At 36.5% G+C, this 22,823-nt stretch overlaps 1 protein-coding gene across 1 annotated transcript in view; it reads left to right on the top strand.

The window, feature by feature from the left end:
- ADAMTS19 (ADAM metallopeptidase with thrombospondin type 1 motif 19) overlaps positions 1-22,823 on the top strand; it is a 140,255-nt gene that overhangs the window by 37,261 nt on the left and 80,171 nt on the right. The window contains exons 6-7 of the mRNA XM_054003270.1: positions 634-791; positions 10,067-10,110. Coding sequence (XP_053859245.1) covers positions 634-791; positions 10,067-10,110 — 202 coding nt within the window. The remainder of the gene's footprint in view (positions 1-633; positions 792-10,066; positions 10,111-22,823) is intronic.

Here is a 22,823-nt window from a genome sequence, read left to right as displayed (position 1 = left end):
TGAGACTTTTCTGTGCTTGCAATTAAAAGTCAGTCTAAGTTTCCATGTGAAAATCAGGTAGATCTTAGCAAAATCTGCTTCTGCTCTGCTTTTTGTGCATTCATGTATCTCAATAGAAAAATAATCTCCTTTAAATCCATTGCATTGCAGAAGGAGGACTGATGTTCTTTGTCGTCTAATCCCTAGACAAACAAAAACTGATATACCACTTAGTTCATAAGGCAGTAGAATTCCCTTACCAATAGTTCTAATCTAAAATAATATAATTTTCCAGTGAGTAAGTAATTTATTTCTCCATTTACTCTCATCAGTTGGAGTAATCTCATTTCATGTTCACATTCTGAATCTTAACATCATTATACTTTTCCTCACCATGCGTAATGAGAAATCAGGAAATAAATAAGACTAGAGTTTGGATGAACTCTAGTACACATGTACATGTACACTCTCAATGCACTGTCTTAATTTGTGTCTTTAACATGTAAGGTCTTGGCACCTGAAGTTTGAGTTGTTTTGCCATGGACATATTATGCCAGAAAAAGCAGAATATTTTTGCTAGCTCAGTCAAAAAAGTTTCCAAATTCTATGTATAGAATCCTATTTTTGATAACATTAATTGTTTTTCATTTCCAGGCAGATATGTATATTGGACATCATGGTGAAAAAATGCTGGAAAGCTTCTGTAAATGGCAACATGAAGAATTTGGCAAGAAGAACGATATACACTTAGAAATGTCGACAAGCTGGGGAGAAGACATGACTTCAGTTGATGCAGCCATACTGATAACAAGGTAAAGTAGTGAAAGCTGAGCATTAAAAAATAGGCAGAAGGCCAGTGTGAACATAGATCAAAGTAGATGGCTAACATAGTAAGAATTTAGTTTGCAGCAAGGAAGGGAACATTTTGAGGCATCTAGATCTTGAAGGTGGTGGTAAAGCGTTGGTAAAGGTGGTGCAAAAAGCAGTATTTCGTGGATGGTAAGTATTTGAAGTGATGAACAGGTTACTCTTTAGGTTTTTTTTTTTTTTTTTTTTGCTATATAGCTAAGGCCTTGCCTGTATAGCAAAGGTTGGAATCCTTCATCCATATGTCTTCATTTAAAAGAGGCAGCACCCCAGACCTGTAGATACTTTCAGTCAAAACACAAAAGCATATTTAAACCATTCAGAGGTAGACCAGCATTAGGCACATTACTGAGTTATGCTTCCCTCTTAACTGATCTAGAACTGGTATTATTCACTTTGTGCTGAAGGTACATCATGTACATCTTCAATATGTGTCCTGCAGCCACAAGGGTATGATTCCAGATCTGCAGTTCCTTGTAGCTCTTAAGTATCAGGCATTTCACACATTGAGGAAGAAATAGGCTTCCAGTTCACCTCTTTCCTTCCAAGCAGTTACTATAATGGTTTTATCCATAAGTGCTGCACAGTGATGCTTGTTGGTGTTCAGTCAGCATACAGGCATGATCCAGAGCAAAGGACAGAATGATAATTCAACCAGCCTAGAGTTGCATTTAGTACCATTTTTGAGGTGGAGCTTGGATTGGATAACCTTCAGAGCTCCCTTCCGAAGAAAATTCCTGTGATGTGCTGTAGCGGAATACCGCTGTGCAGTCCCATGCTGGTCAGTGATATGATATCCTAAAACCATGTGTAATCTTTACACCTACATGCAGTCTTTTGCCATTTATTCAGAACACTCTCACTGGGAACCTATATAAAATAAAAAAAATGCATTCTTCTTGAAATTAATTTCATTCTGATTACTCCAGTATCTACAGTGTATTTAAATCTTTGAAGCAGAAAAATGCTTCCCTAAATTTTCCTGCTTTGGAGAGCCAGTCACTTACAGGAAGCAGGAAATTTAGAAGTCCAAACTGTCAGTGGTGAGAGCTGTGTTGCTACGTTTTCTGTTCAATCACTTTCCTGAGAAAAGCCACACTCCTTACTCTGTGTCACCCTCCTCTATTTGATGGATTTATGGATTGCTGGGGCTCTGAGGGGGCAAATTATTCTTTGTTACACATTTATACATGAGCTAAGCTGTAGTTCTTTTCACAAGCTCCTTCCAAGTCTAGTGGAAGACACAAGAAATAATGTTCTCTTCAGCAACTTTTCATGCTTGGAGTGACAGACTAGAAGTAAATTTTGTAGATTAACACCCCAAGCGGATTTTAATAGTAGCGAGTGCATTGTGGGGCTGGGGCAGAGTGGGGGAAAAAGGTCTGGAAAGAAAGAAGGGGGAAGAAAAGAAGCAAGCAGTAAGAAATAGTAAACTTGGGCCAAGGATAAGGGATGCCTGAGTATCATATATGGCATTGGGTTAATCAGGATGGCTAAATGGGAATAGACTTCCTTACATCCAGATGTTCCTTGTGACTGTTCAAGGATAATGAGCAACAGCATTGTGCTTGTTTGCTAGAAACCTTGGGCTCTCTTATTTGAGACAGCTGAGGCAGCCAGCAGTATTTGCAATAGCAGCAGCAGTTAGAGCAAGTATCAAATGCTTCAAGCCTGTATGGGCTAAGAGAGTGAACATAGGGCTACATTCTTTAGCTTATAAGGTGCATCTCATGAGTAGTAAGATGCTATAAAATAAATAAAGCATGTGACACCTTTTTCCTGTCATTGTTTCATCTTCAGCTTAATGAGCCCTAATGGGAAGAGGCAGAGGCATTCTGAACTGATGCAAGTGAGGCATTAGTTAAATTGACGAGAGTCAGTGGTCTGGAAATGTCTTCAACTGTCAGTGCTTTTGGCCACACAGCTTTTTGGTTTTAATGAAGCATTTCTGAAGTGTCGGTGGATGAAAAGTTGACTATGAGCTGGTAGTGTACCCTTGTGGTCAGGAGGACCAATGGGATCCTGGGATGCATTGGGAAGAATGTGGCCAACAGGTTGAGGAAGGTGATCCTGCCCCTCTCTTAGCCCACATCCATGGTATTGTGTTCAGTTCTGGGCTCCTCAGTATAAGAAAGACAAGGAGCTACTGCAGAGGGTCTGTAATCAATTTTAAGGAACTTGAAGTAGAGAGAAGGGAAGTGATTGATTAGATTTCAGATAATAGATTATTTCTGGAGCCAGAAATTAAAGATCTATTCTTCTGACATTTTTATTTTTCAGTGGTATTATTCTCTAGACTGTACTGCCTCCCACCTGAGAGCTGCTTTATCTGGTAATAAATCATACCAGAGCAATTTTCTGACTGGGAATGTTTTGCTAATCCAGGCTACCTCTACACATCATCAGGTTTATGGTATAGCTAACACCCTGTGTGGCTCTATATGTGTGTTTTGTTAATTCAGAGTCTCATTCTGTTTTGCAAGCATTGAACAAGCTCCTTTGTCACAACTTCCATTTGGACAGCAGGTCTGCTTATTGAGAGAAATGGTTTTGTTTATACAGATGAACATCAACTGGTTGGTGTTTTTTGAGTAAATGTGTAAAGTTTTGGGTATCCAACTCATTCTGTGGCAGCCCTCCTAAAAGTTGCCACATCTCCTCTTTTGTCTCGCATAATAATAGAACAGCAAGAGTTCTTTGTAAAAGCTTTCCTGTGCTTTCACATGCCAGTTTTGTGTAGCAACCAAAAGAGTTAGAAATTAAGTATTGAGTGTTCTGCAGAGCTAATTTTTGATGCCTAACTACAAAGAGTGTAATGTGGATGTTATAGAGATTGGTATTCAGCAGCCAAAGGGCCATCATAGCCTTTTCAGGAAAAAGGTACTTTTTCAAAACTTATTTTTGCATTTGTTCTGTAAGGAGGAAAGTAAAACCAACTTTCCCCACAGCTTTCTCTGCTGCCCAGCCAGACTGTAATGATGCGTATCTGCTACCAATTAATTTCAATTTACTTTGGCCCTATTTCATATCAGTTTTTTGTTTAGTTTCCCTTTAAATTGGCTTATTTTGATGAAATTATATCTTGTTTAAAGTGTGGTGCCATGAAGTAGAAGAAAGGCAGAAAAAGTTTGTAATGTGTTTAGAAAAGATTACTAGGGAGGTTGGATATAAGTGATAATTAAAGTAAGAAATGTTTTAAGGATTCTCTTGATAAAATTACCTGTTTTATCATGTAAGTTTTACTGTTTTCACAGTTATAAATTAGTGCAGTTACTTTATAGACAGACAGCATCAGGACTTTTCTATGGAAAAAATGCAGCATGTTGCATCAACATCCTCCTTGCCTTTTAAGTTACAGGGTCTGAATGTGCAGAGACAAGCCCTGATTTTGGTGGCCCCTGAGATGACATTACCAGTTCTTATCTGCACAGGTTGCTTGACCTGAATAAGGTAACTGAAAATAAGGCAAGAAAAGGCCTGTGGAATTTCCAGTTGTTCTGTGATGGTGCCAAAGTTCTCATATAGCCTCTATTACAAATTAGGTAATGAAAGTTTTGAAGTGTATAAAGGTGCGGTTACAAGAATGAGGCAGAATTTACCTTCACCTAAAAATTATGCATTTGCTGCTTTTCTAGTGCATTGGTCTATCTGTTGTGTCACAGTGGTTTGTAGAAAAAGTGTGAGAAGAATAATACAGAAAAAGACCAAGTTCTTTATTCTCCTTCTCAGAACTGATATTTTCACATGTCCTTATGACAGAAAGTAGACCCTGATTCTTCTAATATTAATCAGGTAGTGATATTCCATGTTGATAGTGTGCATCAGCCATTTATTCCCACTGATCTTCAGTATCTGAGATCTCCTTGCCCTGGGTGACACATAATTGAAACAGTGCTGTTAGGCACTTTCACTGTAAGAAAGTGCCTTGTTCTATAAAACTACCTAATGCCATAAACAGCACTTAGATTTCATAAATATTGTTTCACTTCCAATAGTTTTAACCATTCAGAACTCTCCCCTTGGAAAAGATTTTTTTTTAAGTGTTGCTATTACCTTCCAGTGAACAGAAGAAATAGTTATTTTTCTGACTTTGATTTTTATTACTTTTCTGAACCAAAAATAAATCCTCAGGAAAGTCAGAGGAGGAAGAATGTGAAAGATCCTTGCATGAATAAAACTGATATTACAGGTCACCCCAAAAGCCTGGAGTGTTTGGCAGTCAAAATTGCTGAAACATATTGAGATAGAGATTGGTTATTAAGCTGCTACTGCTGTCCTTAAATTCCTAGTGAATTTCAGCTTTGGAAAAGTGAATTCTTGCAAATGCACAGTGAGAGATGAGATTATTCTTAATTTTGTCTTCACCACTGTGACTTCAATACTGCCAACTCTCTTGATCATTTTGTATTCAACTCTCTTGATAATTTTTTTTATTTGACACTACCAGCAGGTATCAAGGAAGTACATGAGAATCTCACATGGCCTTTCTGCTTATTATTTAGTAATAGGATTGCAGATGCAGAAGAAAGTAGGGAAACCTGAAAAGAGCATATTTAAATAAAAAGTTTTGTCCTTTCTTTTTTTTTTTTTTTGAAGCCAGAATCTCCTGTAAAATTTAGGTCCTATATTTTTACCTTGTGTATTTTAAAAAATCCCACTAATTTTAAGTCTTCATATGTTCTTTTAGTTTTTTCATTTTTAAGATATTTAAGTCTGTGAAGTGATAATGCTTGTAATAATGGGTATGAGAAAAATTTGCATGAATTTACCTTTTGCTGTCAGCTTATTCTTTCAAGCTCTAATAACTAGGTTACATATATTCCATTCACTAGTACAGATCTGTTCCATAGACATTGACTTAAACTGAATTTAAAATCTCTGAGTATCTAGTGCAAGACCCAAACATAAAATTTAGACAGTTATTTTTACATTTTAATTTTGTGGTGATTAAGAAAGGTAGGCAAGTCTTAGACAAAAATTTTAAAGAAAGGAAGATAACTGTTCAGCAGTTGATTATTAGCACAGTTATTTACTTTCTGAATGGACAATTGGACTAATTTCTAATTTTTCTTAGTTCAGCTTTCAACCATACCCTTTCTGTACCTTTTGTTGCTGAAATCTGTTGGAAAACTCCTCCCTGTGAAAATACTGGTAGGCAATGCTCAAGTCACAACTCATTGTCTCAGAGTAATTTACAGAGGTTACTCTATGTAATTGTTCTCTTACTTTTTTTCAGAACTTTTCCACTTCGCAATTTTTTTTTTTCAAGCATAAACACCAGAACTGGTCACTATATTGTGTGAACAGAGGTAGTGGTGTCATTTTGATATTTTCCTGTATCTTTATCCAAGGATGCTGTTCCTTTCTACTGCCTGTTTCCAAATACTCATTTTTTATTGTTGTTTCGTCTGATCAAGTTGGGAGGCCACTTTTGGCTACAGTAAAAGAAAATTTACTCAAATGAGTTATCTTTAAAATTTGATCTGTCTTCATTCCTATTTGTATCTATCAGAACTCATTTAATTTTTAAACTTTACCAGGAATGTTTTTGTATTTTCTTCTGCATTGTTGTTTAATGCTAATGCTAAGTCTATGTTCTGTTAGACTCCACTCAAAAGCATCTTCATTCGATTCCTAACTACTCTGTATCTGTTTTGATATGTTAATGATACATTCAATTCAGCTGTTAGTTTACTTATCACACTTCCAAACAGTTGTTTTTCAGTCTGATTGAAATGTGAGCTTTATAAGTACTATTTATATCACCCTTTTAAATCTCAATTCAGCTTTACAAAACCTAAGTGATATGTTAACCATTTTAAATAATTAAGTATATTATTTCCTGTTTTTCCTAAAATACATTGACCAGTACATACTGGTGCCTTTGAGATTTACCCTCAAAATAAGAAACAGTTTCTGAAATACCATTTACACTAGCACCATTTTCCATTTATTTAAATTCCCAAATAAATAGTATATAAGTGTTTTTTCTTGTTGTTCATTTACACTGAAATAATTTTAAATTTAATTATTGTAATTAAAAGTGCATTTATTATTTAGTACATGTGTGATTTGTTTATATATGAGAGTTATTTCAGAATGTCCTGTTAAGTGAAGAAACAAGAACATCTTCAGTATTGTAGTTAGTCACTTTGCACAATGCAAGTGAAGGCATTTGCAATTTGATGGTAATGTCACTTGACTTGCCACAAGTACCATTAATTGCAAGTATTTATTATAAAAATCCTATGATTTGATGAAACTTACTACTTGAGCAATAAGCCTCAAAAATGTTGTAAGCCTTGGAATCAATAACAGCTGTTATTCAAGCTACCTACATGTTTCAAAATGGCAAACATTAGAGAAATTGTAGTAGAGTGAAAACAGAATGAAGATCTGGTAGACTGTTCCCTGTCCTTTTTCTTCTTTTCTCCAATCTAGCATATGGAAAGAAATGATACACCAGCCTGAGTAAAAAAAATAGATCTTTTGAATATTTTGACTTGCCAAAAACAAGTAATAAATTTATCTAAAATGATAAATTACTGGAAATTATTCACAAAAAATAAGGATTTTAATTTAGTCTTCCTTTATTCCTTTCATCTTCTCTTGTACATCCCACCTACACATCAGGATTTATTTTAACAAAGACAATGTACTGAGATACTTTGTATTTAGAAATTAAGTAGCCTTTGTGCGCTATGAAGGTCTCTCCTAATGCTATACGTAATGAACCAAAATCTACTAACTAAACATAATTTTCTGAAACAATGCAGTAGTCCTTGCTTAGAATCCTTTTCTGGGGTTAGCCAATTTGTTCAAGTGCAGAATTCAGGTGTAAATAGTGTGAAAGCTCCTCCTTTCCTTCACTTGAGTAAGGACCTATTTTCTCTTCCATGTGTATGAAAGTAACCATTTAGAGTAATGGACATTATGTGCTGGGTACTGCTTGGAGAAGGTGGGCTTTACCCATTTCTTGCTTTCACTGACAGACTCAGTTACCAAAAGGTGCCACTAAAGCTTCTATATGCTGTAACAGTAATTTTAGTATCTTGGCTCTACTTTGCTGAGAGAAAGGATGAGAAGGATGAAGGCAAATAATCTGTCTGAGGACTTAGTAGTGTGCTTTGTTTTTGTGACAATCACTGGTAGGTTTAACTAGAACTGTGAATCTTTACTGAGGAACCTAGTCTCAATTGTATGTAATGTAGTCATATTCCTGGAAGTTAAAGGAGGCATTACATTCCTTCAGTGTAAATTGGGAACTAAGAATGGTTTACTGTATTTCCCTCTTGCCAAATCATAGCAGTACCATTTCCCCCAAGTCCCATAATGAAACCCTGAGTGCACAACATAACCATAGTCAGATTCAGCCAAGAAGTGAAAACAAAAGAAAAACAGCTCATTAAGTATATGAGAAGAAAGCTATTACATGAGCAGAAACCTCTTGTATATTGGCAGTTTTAAAATGTAACGTGGCATTCTTTTACAGTTGAAGGTATGATCTATTTATTTTCTCTTTTTCCTTTTTCTTTTTTTTTTCTTTTTTTTTTCATATTAATACATCAATCAAGTTTTATGGTGGTTGGGTGGGTGAGTGTGGAAGGCAATCAATGTCCTTAGATTGTCTTTACACATGTTCTTTTGCTTTATCTCAAGTCCCATATTTCTAATCATTCTGTCATGTTGCTTAACAAGACAATAAGTCCCTTGTGTCACACAGCACAAAACAAAGAATTGTGTTACAACCCAGTGCATTAATGCAATTTCTTGCAGGTTTGAAAAAATAAAATAACTTTCTTCTGTGTCTGTGTCTTATAGATTCTTGTCCACCACCTTTTGCTCAGTTTCCCGGGCTCTTTTGAGTGTATTCCCAGACTGTCCTGATCACTTTACTCACAATTTTATCAATTTATATCACTGCCATTCTTCTTCACTTCTATGGAATTTTCTGGTAGTGGTGACTGGTTAATTAAAAGCTATTTAACCCTGTGCATCTATCTGTGTGGCCTTTAACAACTGTCAGAAATTTGCCAATTTCTAGAAATTGCTTTTGGGTCTAAATACCAATGTAGAAATAGTCTGTGGGAAACAAAGAAACAGCTCTTGGAGTAGTTACACTTTGTAAATAAGTGTCAGTATGTTTCATTTCAAGCACCAAACAATTCCTGCATTTTGTTCCTGGAAAATGGGTATTTCTCTGTATGTATGTCTTCATCATTATCAATCTGTGTGTCTTATCTGTGTACCTTCATAGACAGATTATAAGAACTAAATTTCTCTGATTTATATGGTCTCTCCTTATAAACAGAGACCCTTACTTTGTGGCACAGCAGAAAACCAGAACTTCTTTGTTTGTGGGATTGCTATACCTGAGATTCTTTTGTTGGTTTTTTCCCCACTGGTTCCCTCCCAACCTCCCAAATACATGCATACCTCAGCAGCCCTTTTTTTTTTTTTTTTTTTAATGTAAAATAACAAATAAACATTACTTATAAATACTCTAGTAAAAAGCAGTTTTCCCTTTGCTCTTTTAATAACTTGTGTCTGTGAGAAGAAGTAAAATACGTGTGAAATCAAAATGAATCCCAAGCAGATGTTTAAGACGCAGTTGAAATATTTATTCTCCTTTATGCAATAGAGCATTCTTATTTAGAGACCTATAACTTGACTAAAATACATGTTGGAGATGGTGTAGTTAATTTTTATAAGTTTTCCACTACTATAAGGGCATGCCCTAGCAGAAATGCTTCTTGTAATATTCCTATTAGTGATTTCAACTATTGACTTGCTAGAATAAAAACTTTCTGAATCTATTACTGATCTAAATGCTGTGTTTGAATCTTATGTAAAACACTGGAAATATCTTCATTTTGAATGATCGGAAGACTAGCTTTAGACATGTTACTTTTCAAGATACTTACAGAAAAAGGAAAAAAAAACCACAAAACCCAAAAGAACATAGAAATTAGGTGGAATGCAATTTGAATATACAGTACATGTTTTGTCACATGACTACTCTAAAATGTGCTCTGAGAATAAGCTGGAGTTTAAGTGCTCTGTGTAATCCTGACCTTTGCTTTCCCTTGTTCTTTGTTGAGATAATGGTGTTCTGTATTTATTCACTGGGCCGTAAAAAATGTTTCAAAATAGGTTACACAGTTGTTAACGACTAACAGCTTGACTTGCTTAACATTTTTTGTTTCACCCCCAATTCTAGGAAGGATTTCTGTGTACATAAGGATGAACCATGTGATACTGTTGGTAAGTAAATAAACATAAAAGACTGTGCATAAACTACATAATAAAATAGTTTTATGTAAGTAGAAATGTGAAGATAAAAGATGACAGCAAAATCAGCCATGAAAATAAGTAAAATTCAAGCAGCTAAAATTCGAAATACATCTTAAATGCTAGTAATACTATTAGATTGGTGTATGCTTCTAGCAAAATACTGTGTTTTAGTACAATATTTCCATCTCTTTCATAGATCAAACTTTAAAACTTTTTTCTTTTTAGTCTCACTGACTAATAGAAAATTGTTTTACTATTTTTAATTTTGAATATGAAGCTAAGAAATTGTGCTTATGATTGTTTTTTTATGAAATGCATTTATCTTTGGTGTGAATATAGCTATAATTTTTTTATGTTTATGATTTTTTTCCTGTTTCATTACAGTTGCAAAGGTTTCAGGAGAATTGTTATGTAAACTGTATTACCTCACCACTTGCTATTCTTTTTTCTTTTACTGATGTATCCCAAGTGTATGTGAGTTTGTCTGTGGGATTGCTACCAATAAAAAAGCCTTATAAAGAAGGATGTAATGTGTTTCACAGCAGCAAATGATTAAGAGTTCATAGTGTTCTTTCACTAACTGGTATATTGGTCTTAGGTGAATTCTGTATGAGTGTTTCTCATACAGAGAAAAAATAAATGGAGGCATTTATTTTTGACTTACTTCTGCTAAAATATTTACTTCCAGCTGAAAGAGGAAGCAATGTGACAAGAAGTCTTCATCATTTTATGCTGATCTAAACTGAAATTTAAATCTGGAGTACTTCCAGTATATCTAAATCAGAATAGGCTGCTTCCTGAATTTCAGAATTGAAGTGAATGTATTCAAGGATTTTTCCTGAACAATGCTTTTTCTTTGGCAGAAGCTTGGAAGTAGTAGGAGAGCTATTTGTCTCTGAATTTGTCCATAGAATTTTAAATTGAATAAGACTAAGCTTACTCAAGTATCAGTAATTAACAGTTCTGTGGTAAACAAGCTGGGATGAAACTTGAAAATGTGGCAGTCTATTAATTGTTAAAGCACAGGAAGTAAAGAATTTTAATTTGATATTTTCTTAATATTGATAAGCAAAATGAAGTAGAGACCTTGACTGAATGATCTGGCGTATTGTGGGTTGGCTATTGTGGAATTTTCCATTCTCTGTGTTCCTGTTTGGAGGTTTCTTCGGGAACTGAACCACAGTATGTATGTATAGTTCTTGCTATATAGGTACAATTGTGCAGCAAAAGCAAAAGTCATTGTTTTCCCTATATTTCATCATTTATTTTTTAAATTTCAATCAATATTTCCCCAGATGAATGTAGTGCCTTTCCATAAATGTAGAGTATAATTTCTTCCATAAATAGTTATAATACTGTGGGTCCATGCTCACTGTTTAGAAGATAATTTTCTGAGGATCTTCTCCACCATTATTCTGGAGCTCATCTAAGGAACAGTATTGAAAAACTTTGCACATTCCCCTTGAAGAGAAATTTTTAAGTTATCTTACTGTCAGTGATATATTATGTCAATTATTTTAAGGCTAACAGGTCTATAACACCAAATTGTTGAAAGTACATATAGAAGGTTGTTTCATTTTTGGTATCTTTACTCTGACTTTTTTTTCCCCCTAGGAAAACCAAAGGGAAGATTTTAGATTAGATCATGAGTAAAAGTTTGTTGAAAGGAATTGAAGGGCAGTTCGATCTTCCTGTATTCATGCAACAAATTTATAAGCACAAAGAGACAGTACATTCCAGGGATGTATCACATGCTGTAAATTACAGAATTTGCCAAGGACAGTAAATGAGACATGCTAATGTACTATACAATTTCTCAATGTCCAGACCTTGCCTCACCTTCCCCGCTCTCAAAAAGTCCAGAAGAATTCACAGTACAGACCTTTCTCTACCATAAAGAGAGGAATAAAGCAATTCTCTGTGAAATATTAATATAACTGTACAGGAATGTGAGGCAGTCAAGGTGATCTTTGTAGCACTTTAGGCAATCCAGAAATGAAAGTTATGAGAAGGGAGCATGTACAGGACAGACCTCATTACTGGAAAGGGTTGTCACATTGGATAATTGTTTTTCAGAGGGATGGATACTAACCAGACAAATACTGAATTTATTGTCCAGTCATTACATGCCAAGACTCACAGTTTTCAGACTGGACATGAGTATCCTCTTAAGCCAGAGAGAGAAAGTGTCAGTATTCTGTTATATAGACAAAGTTCTCGTGTATTTAGGTGGGAAATAACACACTTCTCTGTACTTCTGGTCTTGTTCTACAGAAAGTAAAGGACTTACGCACTCTTCAAAAAGTACTTTTTCATTGTCTCTTAAAATAACAGTGATTTATATGAAGATTTAATGGTTTAAAGATATAATTAAACAAGAACTCTGTTAACCAGAAAAAATATTTACTCAAAATCAAAACTCTATGACAAACCTCCCTAGAAATACATTGAAATATATTTCATTAATGATTTTGAACAAAATATGTGGTAATAATCTCTAAATATTCCTTCATAAATGCATTTAAGTTGGAAAAATACAAGATTTTTTTTCTATAGTGATAAAAACATTATTTGCATTGATTGTCAAAATACTACATTCTTAGTCAGGGAAAAAAAAATCTGTCTATCTTGGAGACCAAACATCATGGAGAAGAGAAGGCTTTGGGGAGCCTCATTGTGGCCCTCCAGTACCTGAAGGGATCTTACAAAAAGAAGGAAGAAGAGTTTTTTATGCATGCAGATTGTGTCAGGACAAGGGGAAATAGTTTTAAACTGAAAAAGGTCAGGTGTAGATTAGGTATAGGTAAGAAATTCTTTACTCAGAGGGTGGTGAAGTGCTGGAACTGGTTGCCCAGAGAAATTGTGGGAGGTCAAGGCCAGGTTGGTTGGGCCCCTGAACAACTTGATCTAGTGAAAGGTGTCCCTGCTCATGGCAGGGGGGTTGGAACTAGATGATCTTTAAGGTCCTGTCCAACCATTCTGTGATTCCAAAACTCATTAATACTTCATATTTTATAGTTCTGCAAAGTAGACAGAAAGAATGATTTCAGGAATTTTATTTGATTTCCCCAAAGTGTCTTGAAATTTAGGAAATAGAATGCATTTATTTTATGCTTTTCAAGAGATGTTTGGAAATCTCTGCTGTAGCCAGGAAATTGAGGGTCTACTTTCTTACTTCATACTGTAAATCCAGAGTAACTCAGATAATCACCTTCCTTATCTAATCCCATGTTTCTGTGTAACATTAAGATAGACTCTCATGTAGTATCAGTCAGCCCAGGTCAGCTGATTTCTGCAAAGCTATTCTGATTTAAGCATTGCCAATTGTTGCAGCCACTGTTGAATTCATTCTGGGTTGTTGCAGTTGTTTCAGGCTGAAAATTGACTAGATCCAAGTGTTCTTGGGCTTCCTCTGATTGGTTGATTGGTTGTCTGAAGCATTCTTTATTCTTTTTGCCCTTCCTGTTCTGCTCATTTGTATGCTTTCTGTCCCTTATTCCTGCACAGAAGTGATATCATACTGCTCCTTTGATTCTCACACTTTGTCTATAGTTTAAAGAGAAGTTTCAGATCTTATTTTTCAGTATGATCATCAGGGCCATCCTATGATTACAACAGAGGATTTCTCTGAGGGTGGAAAAAATATGAAGATGTTTTTATAAGAATTAAATTTAATTTAGCTGATGAAAAGATTGTGTTAGATATGTAATTGTCCAAGGTTCTTTTCCCCCAGAAGACAACTGGGTTTTGGGATCATGGCATGTTTCTCCTACAAGTGAGTTTTGTTAACTTAGTCAGAGGAACCTACCTTTTGAATTTTTGGTGATTTGGAATGTTGTTCTTTTTACTGGGCTAGTGAAGACATCCCAGTGAATTTCTAAAAAATTTAAGAAGTAATTCATTTGTTGGTTTTCAGAGAAGTCCGTTGCAATAGAATCAGCATAAAATGCACACTGGACATTGCATATGCTATATTGTTCTGTGTGTGACTCTTTTGGTATTATCATATTGAAGAAACTGAGAAGAGCAATGATTCATAGGGAAAATTGTTATTGGGATATTGCAAAAACCTTTAAGAGAGGAAAATAAACAGATATTTTCTCACTGAAATCCACAGATATTTTCTCAACAAGTAGACTTACAAGTAAACACAGAAAGACTATTTCATAAAGCAAGTGTATGTACATTTTAATTTCCCTTCCTGTTGTCTACATTTCCACTTCAGCAATCAAGATTATGACTCTCTGAGGCATATTTCTTTTGGATTAGATTTGTTGTTTGCTGCTAGCTAATGTCTTCTGAGGAAACACTGTGCTAGAGAGTTCTTTTCCATGCAGTATTACAAGCATGGAAATATTCTAAAATTATACTTGTTTTGTATTGGCATCAGTTTGGAGCCCTGTTAATCTGCTGAAACTCAGGTAGTGACTTCTTTCGTTTTTTGGTCATTTATTTTTAGATAACATTTTCAGTTAAAACAACAGCTATAAAAACATGTGATTCTATCTAAACTGTTTGCTAAAAAGCATTTTCCAATAAAATGCAATATTTAAATAGAATTCCTCTAAAAACTTGTCAGATTGTTTTTGGGCATAAATACAGTATATTAAAAATTTCTAAATTTGGTAACATCTAGTGTTGCAGATACAAAAAAAAGGCAGAAAATTAAGGCACCATCAGGTTTTTGTACTGTTGCAAGGGAACTCAATGGCGTAGATACAAATCATAACCAATAAGGAATCAGACAAACATCTACCCAATAAAGACCACAAACCAAAATGAAGTGAAAGAACTTATTTTCAATCCAATTTAGAAAAATACCTAAGATAGATTTATTTACTTTTCTATCCTAATATGAAAGCTATCGATCTTTATTACAAAGAGCTTGGAGTTTTCCTCCAAACTTTTACCCTAGGGACAAAGGTTTAGACCAGCCCTATGCATTAAGAGATATGATAGAAATGGGGAATTGGGCAGACTGTCCCATGTCCAGTGAGAGTTAATGCTGGAAATACTGAAGCTGAATGCTTAGAGCCAGTTACCAATGAACAAGCAGCCAAAGAAGTTGCACAGAACACAGGCAGCAGCACAGCTGAAGTAAACTGAAGAAGTCTGTTTACCTGTACTTCCTCATCTGCATCCATTCATCTGGCTTGCCTCCACTTATCCAGACTACCGCTCTGTTGTAGTCTAGCACAGCTGCTCTCAGCCTAGCTGGTAACTGTTGAGAATTGCAGTGAACCTCCTCATGCTGAGCTGTGTGCTGGACTTCCCCAGGCCCTCAATGCTGCTAATTCAAACCTAGTTCAAGTGCCTGTGGGCTGCAGAAGAGGAACTCTTCAGACATAAGCCATGCTGGCAGGGTTAGTCTTTGTTAGGCTTTGTTTTTTGCTTGTTACTTCTCTTTTGTTGAATCAGTTATTGAAGAAACACTCTTGAAGCAGTTCTAAATCAATATTGTGGGTTATTCAGGTATTGTCGCTTGTGGAATATGGGAAGGTTTCTGATCAGTCAAGGCAAACAGGAATGCAAAAATCCCAGAGCCTGTCATTTATGGTATGTCCTAAAGTTGATGTGCATTTTTGAAAACAGGTGTTTCCACAAGACAGGTAAAGCTGACCTTAGGGCATGGGCCAGGACTACTACCATATAGGATGGAATATAGAATCTATGTATAGGTACTGCTATGTACATAGCAGAGTACAGTCAGTCTTGCAGATAGAAGTGCAGGAGGAATGCTTAGAGGATGAAGTCGGTTAAGGTTAGAAAAATTAGTCTTGTAACATTTTTTGCAACATTTAGGTTTTTTAACATTTCAGCATTGCTCACAGACTAGTTGGATATTGGTGAAAAGAGTTACATTTTAAGTAACTGAATATTGTTTGAGTATATACCATTTTAAAATTCTGTTGACTAAGGTTACCTGTACATAGAGATGTACACCATCAATTTTTTCAGATATCCATCACTAGTGTAATTAATTTGCTTGGTTTTGTTATGAATGTTACTATTCTTGGTGCCATGGGGAATTCAGAGTGGGAGGAGGGCAGTTGAATGACAGATTGGATGATGAGAAACAATTACAGCAAGTTTCTCCCAGCAAAGGCATAACTACAGTCTGTTAAATTTCCTAGGTCTTAAATGTTCTCTGACATATCTCCAAGCATGATGCTAGACAAAATTTGCAAAAACAGCAAAAGCATTTTAAGCTCCAAGTTTTGCTCTTTGAATTGATTTGTCCCACTGAACAAGAGATACTCTAAAAATGTTTCCTATGTTAAGGATTTTTTTTTTTCAGTAAGATAGCTGACATTCAGAGAACTGGGCTCACAATTTAATCTGCAGATTTCCTCTAGAGATTTCCAATGTCTAACCTAATCTTAAGTCATTCACATAACCTTTACAATGCATACATTTTTTTTGCATTCATGCAACATTCTGTTTTCCAGCAAAATCATGATAATAATAGTTCACAGACTTATGTAGAGAGGAGCACCTCTTACAGTGAGAGCAGGACCATCTTTTAAGTGCTTTTATAGAAAAGCTAGCCAAAGAGACCTCGCTCAGTTTTAATTCCTGGATTTAATTCCTGGATTTTTGTTTATTCTAAAAGAAAAGCACTGTAGCTCAGATGTAGTTGCTAGCTGCAAATGCCTCAGTAGCTCCAATATTCACATGTTACTTCTGAACATTGATTTTCTTCTGTAGAAATGCAAAAGTTCCCTAGGAAGTGATATCCATAAGATAGTCTAGTGTATCTAGTCTACAAGTACCTTTAATACACAAGATTTAAAAAAAATAATTGGAAATTTTTGACTTCTACAGCCTTCAGAATAAAATTTCGTTTTGTCAGTGAGTTATATGGCTGTAAGTACAGCAAAACAGATTCTAATTAATTGTGAATTCCAATAAATGTGAAAAACCAAAGCAAAATAATTAAATAGAATTTACCTCATATGTCATAAAACATGAAATGAATTATGCATGCTTGGTGCAGTTTCTCAGGAATGCAGACTGCTGACTACACTACATGTGCTCCAGACATTGCTGTTACAATCCTCAGCTTTATTCTTTTTGTATTAAATTCAGTTCTAAAACTTACTAAGCTTCATGTTTCTGGCAAAACTCTTAAGATGCAGTCCTATCTTACCTTGCCTCTTCTTTTACTGAGTTGGAATAAATTACAAGACTCCAGTGAGACCAGAGAGGTAAGTTTTCACATCAAGATATACAAACCTTTGTTTTCAAGCGATGTTGTAACTTCAGACACAAAATAACTGGGTTACAACACATCAGATTGTTTCATTTTCCAGTGCTTTATTTAAAGTGTTTAAAGCTTAATTAATCTCAACAGTAGTAGGGTGACAGAGAATGAATCTGTCTGAATGGACTCTTGATGGCAATTTCATAATCACTGAGCTTTTAATTAGCGACCCTTACCATACTTAAGAAACAAGTCTTCATTAAACAATTGATCAAGGACTTGATGCAGGCAACTCCTTTCTTTTCTTTATTTTATGCAATTTTACTTTGAAGTAAAGTAAAAGTAAGTTAACCAATGTATTTAGAGAGCTGAATGTAATGGAAAAAAGGTATTTTCTGTTTTGATGTTCAGCTTATACTACAGAGGTCACTAACTGCTTTCTTGCTAAGTATGTGTTAACAGTCTGTCTTAGGAAGCAGTAGGGCCTTTGACTGTGTTTAGGATGGGAAGGTTAATTTTCATGTCTACATATACTTTCAGATCTTTACAATGAAATCTATGTAAATCTTAGATAGAGTTGAGAAAATCTATGACATTCTGTATTGAGCTTCCATTAGCCTCTGGATGTTCTATTTCAAGGTATTTTTGAGGCTGAAATATGTTGCTCATTTGATGTGCAGGATAATTGTGTGTATTTGTTGATAATGTTGGTATGGATGGTTGTCTTTGATATTATTTATTTGTATAATAGCTATTTCTTTGTGTAATAGTTCTAAATAAAAAATATATGCACTATTGTTAAGATAGTATTAAAGGTGCAATCAATCCTCAGTTACTAAAGAAATAAACTTTTTCAGATAGCGTCTGTCTTGAAATATCTCTGAGGTTAGACATGATTTTTTCTTACATTGAAATAATAACTATTAGGTTAGACCTATATCTAATTCCTGTTGCACATTCCCGTTCAGATTTAGTTGCGCTCTTTCTCATTTAGTTAACATGGTGTCATTGTTCTTAACATACATTTAAATCCGAGTGGATTCAGCTACAAGATCAAGCTCTGAATTTGGCTCTTGACTTGAGTAAGGGGTGGTGTAATATGCCTCAGTACCATCCACAGGCCCTCATGATTTCATATTCTTTCTATGAAAATGCAGTAAAACTTTTACGTTTTCTACAGATTATCCTGGTTCATCTCTAGGCATGTCTTTAATTTTATTTTGTTTTCTGCGTTGAGTTTCACCTTACCTGAGGTATTCCTTTTTCAAAGGAATTTGAAATATAGCGAGACATACTATATGTAAGAATTTTAACATTACACTGAATAGCATTTAAAATATTTATGTTTCAACCTGGAACTTCAGTTCAGAATTTTGTCCATAGACAAAATTCCTGTGTCAATCAGAAAAAGGCACTCCAAAATAAGGAAAAGGAATCACATGTATTATATGGTGCATATTTATTATGTGTTAAAGAAAAGAGAAGGAAATTGCAAGGTAATTATCACAGTAATTTGTCTCTGTCTCGTGAATAGTGTGTACTTCTTGACTTCATGTGGGGATCCTTCACTTAAGCGTGCCAGGTGCAGAAGTGAAAAATGAGTGAAGCCTCAGAGCAATACTGCCATGGTACACAAGAGATGCTCATGCCAAGGATAAGGCAGGGCAGTGAGACACAAAGCAGAGGACAGAAATGGGCATGGCTTATTTAAGATTAGGCAAAATCTTTTCACCAGGAGAAAATTTATCATTTTTGTGAATCAGATTGCAAAAGATAGAAGCACGAGTGATTTAGAGACCCTCTCAGTGCATTAAACAGTGAATTATGTTTTGTGTCACTCTATTTATTGAAATTGTTGAAAAACTGAATCAGGTCCAAGCAGCTGTGAGCACTTAAAAATCCTTCATTGTCTCCTGGATTTTACAACTTCACTACTCATCTTTTATGGTTTTTTTTTTTAATATGAAAATATAAAATCATGTGGGTTGGAGCTGTAAATAATCATGCATCAATAATAAGTTACTCTATATGCTATAATATCAGTATATACTGGCATTATAGCATATAGAATATGCTACTGGATTAGTTTGTACAAAGAATAGTTCTTCACTTAATGTATCATGCATACAATTACATTTAAAAAATAAAAAAATAAAATGTGCTGTCACATATTACAAATTAAAGGCATTAAACATATATGGCTGTAAAATACCTGTTTTCTAGGTAGCATCCATTTTGCTAGTATTAGTCTCATGTTCAACTCTTAATAGATATGCTTGGTATAATATCTTTATCCCTTTAAAAGAAATATTTGCAAAGTTATGCATGAATAGTCAACTTTATATAGTGTTGTGCACTAGGGAATCTTGGTGTTTTTTAGTGGAAATGTTTTCAGAACTATGTTTTCAGAGAGAAAGGTAGCTCCTTGCGACTAATGCATCAGTTTCTGTGTCCTGTAACTATATAATGGTGGGGGGAAAATAAGTGTAAAGAAATTAGATTACAAAAACCACATTTATTTGAAGAGTGGGATTGGAAGTCAGTGGTACATGAGTCCTTTAACTGAGGAGGAGACAAAAAGTGCTCCATATTTTGGAGAGAACTGCAGATGATCTATTCAACTTCATCTAACTTGTCAAAACACAAGGAAAAGAGCTCCACAAATGTAGGCAGAATAGAACAGAGGGTAGGGCCACATCTCACACTTTGATAGTATTTGGAAAGACTTTCAGTTTGCATCTGTTTTATAATTCCCTTTTGTGGCATTTAAGTGGCAACAAGGGATTTTTTTGTAGTTTGTTTTGAGTCTATACTGAAGTTTTTATGTTCTCAGGATGGTAGTACTCTACACGGAATTAAACATCAAGTAAGTCTTCCTTTTACTCTGATTGCTCAAGCAGGGGCTAATGCTGCATTCTAGCTCTCAATTACCTTGCATCTTGCAGACTTTGCAAACGTTATTTTGGGTTATAATGAGTACCCTGGAAGAAGAAAGACCTGATACTCTCAGTCTATTCAGCTTGCTTTCATTGAACTCAGACTTCCTGAGAATCATCCAGGAATTTATGAACTGAAAACAGTTTGCAAGAGCATTGATACATGGACTTGAGGAAACTCATCAGATTGTGCCATCAGTTACTGGGGCAGCATAAATGCTTTCATCATATGTGATAATACAGCTTGAAACAATATAGCCTTAATTATACCAGTGTAGACAAAATACTGGATGAATATCTGCAGATAATAGTAATTTTAAATAAAATTATTTTAGCTGAAAAGAGGTATGGTGGAAGACCCTTCTCAAGATAGCTTTTCCTTTGTTCTCATTTATCAAAAGATGCTAGCTAAGCTATGCATCCATATGTGGTCCATGTTTTCTGTATAAAGGAACAATTGGCTATTCAATTCACATTCCTAGAAGATGTACTAGTACTTTATGCTATAAACAGCCCCAAGAGCAATCACTTTCAAATAGTGCATCTCTCTCTTAGTGAAACAAAGTACAGTTTCACACAAAAATCTTAAATAGCACAAACTGCAAAAGGTTTGGCCGTAGAAAAATACATTATGTTAAAAATCAAAGAAAAACCAGACTAATACCTCTTTAAATCCCACTAGCTTTGCCTTGTCTCACATAAAAGAGAGAGCGCCCCATGAAAAATGGGAAAAAAAATCCTGAATATTTTCTTTAAGTGTGATCTCAGCAACAGTATAATAATCGCTTTCATATCATCCGGTGGCGCGTCACTTTTCCCACCCTGACCAGCTCCCGAGAACGCGGCTTGGCGCCTCGGCTCCTCATCAGGGTCGATGCTGCCGCTACTTCCGGGCGCTTCTGTGGCTGCGCTCTGGGGTGAGCTGGCCGGACTTTGTCGTCGGCACGAGGGAAGGAAACGAAGAGGCAGGGAATTGTCCAAACCAATCCGCGTCGCGGCTGGGCACTTTATTGGTCATGGAAGCTGCAATGGAGAAGCTGTGGCTGCTCCCAGCCTCGCTTGGACGAGTCTGGCTGCAAGACTGGGGTGCTGCGGAGGGATATAGGGGTGGGACAGGGGAGGATGGGAGCTCTCCACACAATGAACACAGACGCCGTGGCGGTGACATTGCCACAACGGGCAATGGGACACAATGGGGGCGGACACGGGGGTTTAGGGCCAGTGGGACTGCAAGAATGAGGTGACGAGCATGGAACTGCCGGGGGACCGGACGGGAGAGAGGTCACAGGAGTGGCAGGGGAGAAAACCCAATGGCAGGCAGCCTGGGGCTAACTTCCGTGGGGGGGATAACACAGGGATGTGTGAGGATACATGGAACCAGTAAGCTAACAAAGACCAGAACCCCAAATCTGAACCCAAAACACAGGGTGCAACAATTCCTCACTTTAAAATATATAAAAAGACAGTTGCTTTGACTTGGATCTTCATGCAGTGGCCTCTTCTTCCAGCTTCTGCTGTGGCGACTGCGGTGGCCGCTTTGCAGGTGGAGAGGGCCTGGAGATAGTTTTTCCCTGGGTGTTTGGGGATAGGGGAACTGGGGCAACAACTTTATTATGAACATGTGAACTGGGGACATAACTGGACTGAGGTAGTTGTATGGAAAATGCTATTTAGGGGGATGTTGAGTCCCTTTCCTTTCTGTGGCACCTGTGATTGGATGCAACCCCTTGGTTGGTGGGATCACTGGTTGCATCCACTGGCACTGCATTACTTTGACTCACAGACTGTCCCGAAATGTAAGGTTTGACATGCCTCCTGGGGATCCACCTGACTCCTGAAGGCGTGGATATGCAGGCATATCCTGTCCCCAGGTGAGAAGTGGGAATGGACCCTGGATTTTTTTAGAGTCCGGATCCCTCACTAACACTGGAGGCCTCTTTTCCAGTTGGAGCTCCTGACATTGTTTGAAGTGTCTCAGGGCTGGCGGTTTTGGTCTGTCGAAAGAGCAGTTTAGAAAATTGATGGTAAACAATGCCTTGCAGAGCCTCTCATGCGGTGACAGCACTCGCACATTCCCTCGCTGCTTCCGGAGGACCTGCTTCAGCGTCTGGTGTGTTCTTTCTATTATGGCCTGGCTGGTGGGGGAGTGAGGAATCCCGGTCTTATGTTGGACCCCCCATTCCTGCAGGAAGTTACTGAACACCCTGGAAGTGTACACTGGACCATTATCAGTTTTAATTGTGGCTGGGACCCCTAAGGTGGCAAAGGCATGTATGAGGTGTTTTCTCACATCTGACGCCCTTTCCCTTATGTGGGCTGAGGCAAAAACTGCCCCCGAGAAGGTGTCCACTGTTACATGGACATTATTGAGTTTCCCAAATTCGGGGACTTTTGTGACATCCATCTGCCATACCTTGCAACTGAGAAGACCTCTGGGATTCACACCTGCTCCCAGTGTTGGTAAAGATACCTCCTGACAGTTGGGGCATGAGGCCACAATTTCCCTGGCTTGGTCACGCCGCAGATGGAACTGGCATACCGGA

The sequence above is a fragment of the Vidua macroura genome, chromosome Z (genome assembly GCF_024509145.1).
Source record: "Vidua macroura isolate BioBank_ID:100142 chromosome Z, ASM2450914v1, whole genome shotgun sequence".
NCBI lineage: Eukaryota > Metazoa > Chordata > Aves > Passeriformes > Viduidae > Vidua > Vidua macroura.
This window is presented reverse-complemented; position numbering and strand designations above follow the sequence as displayed.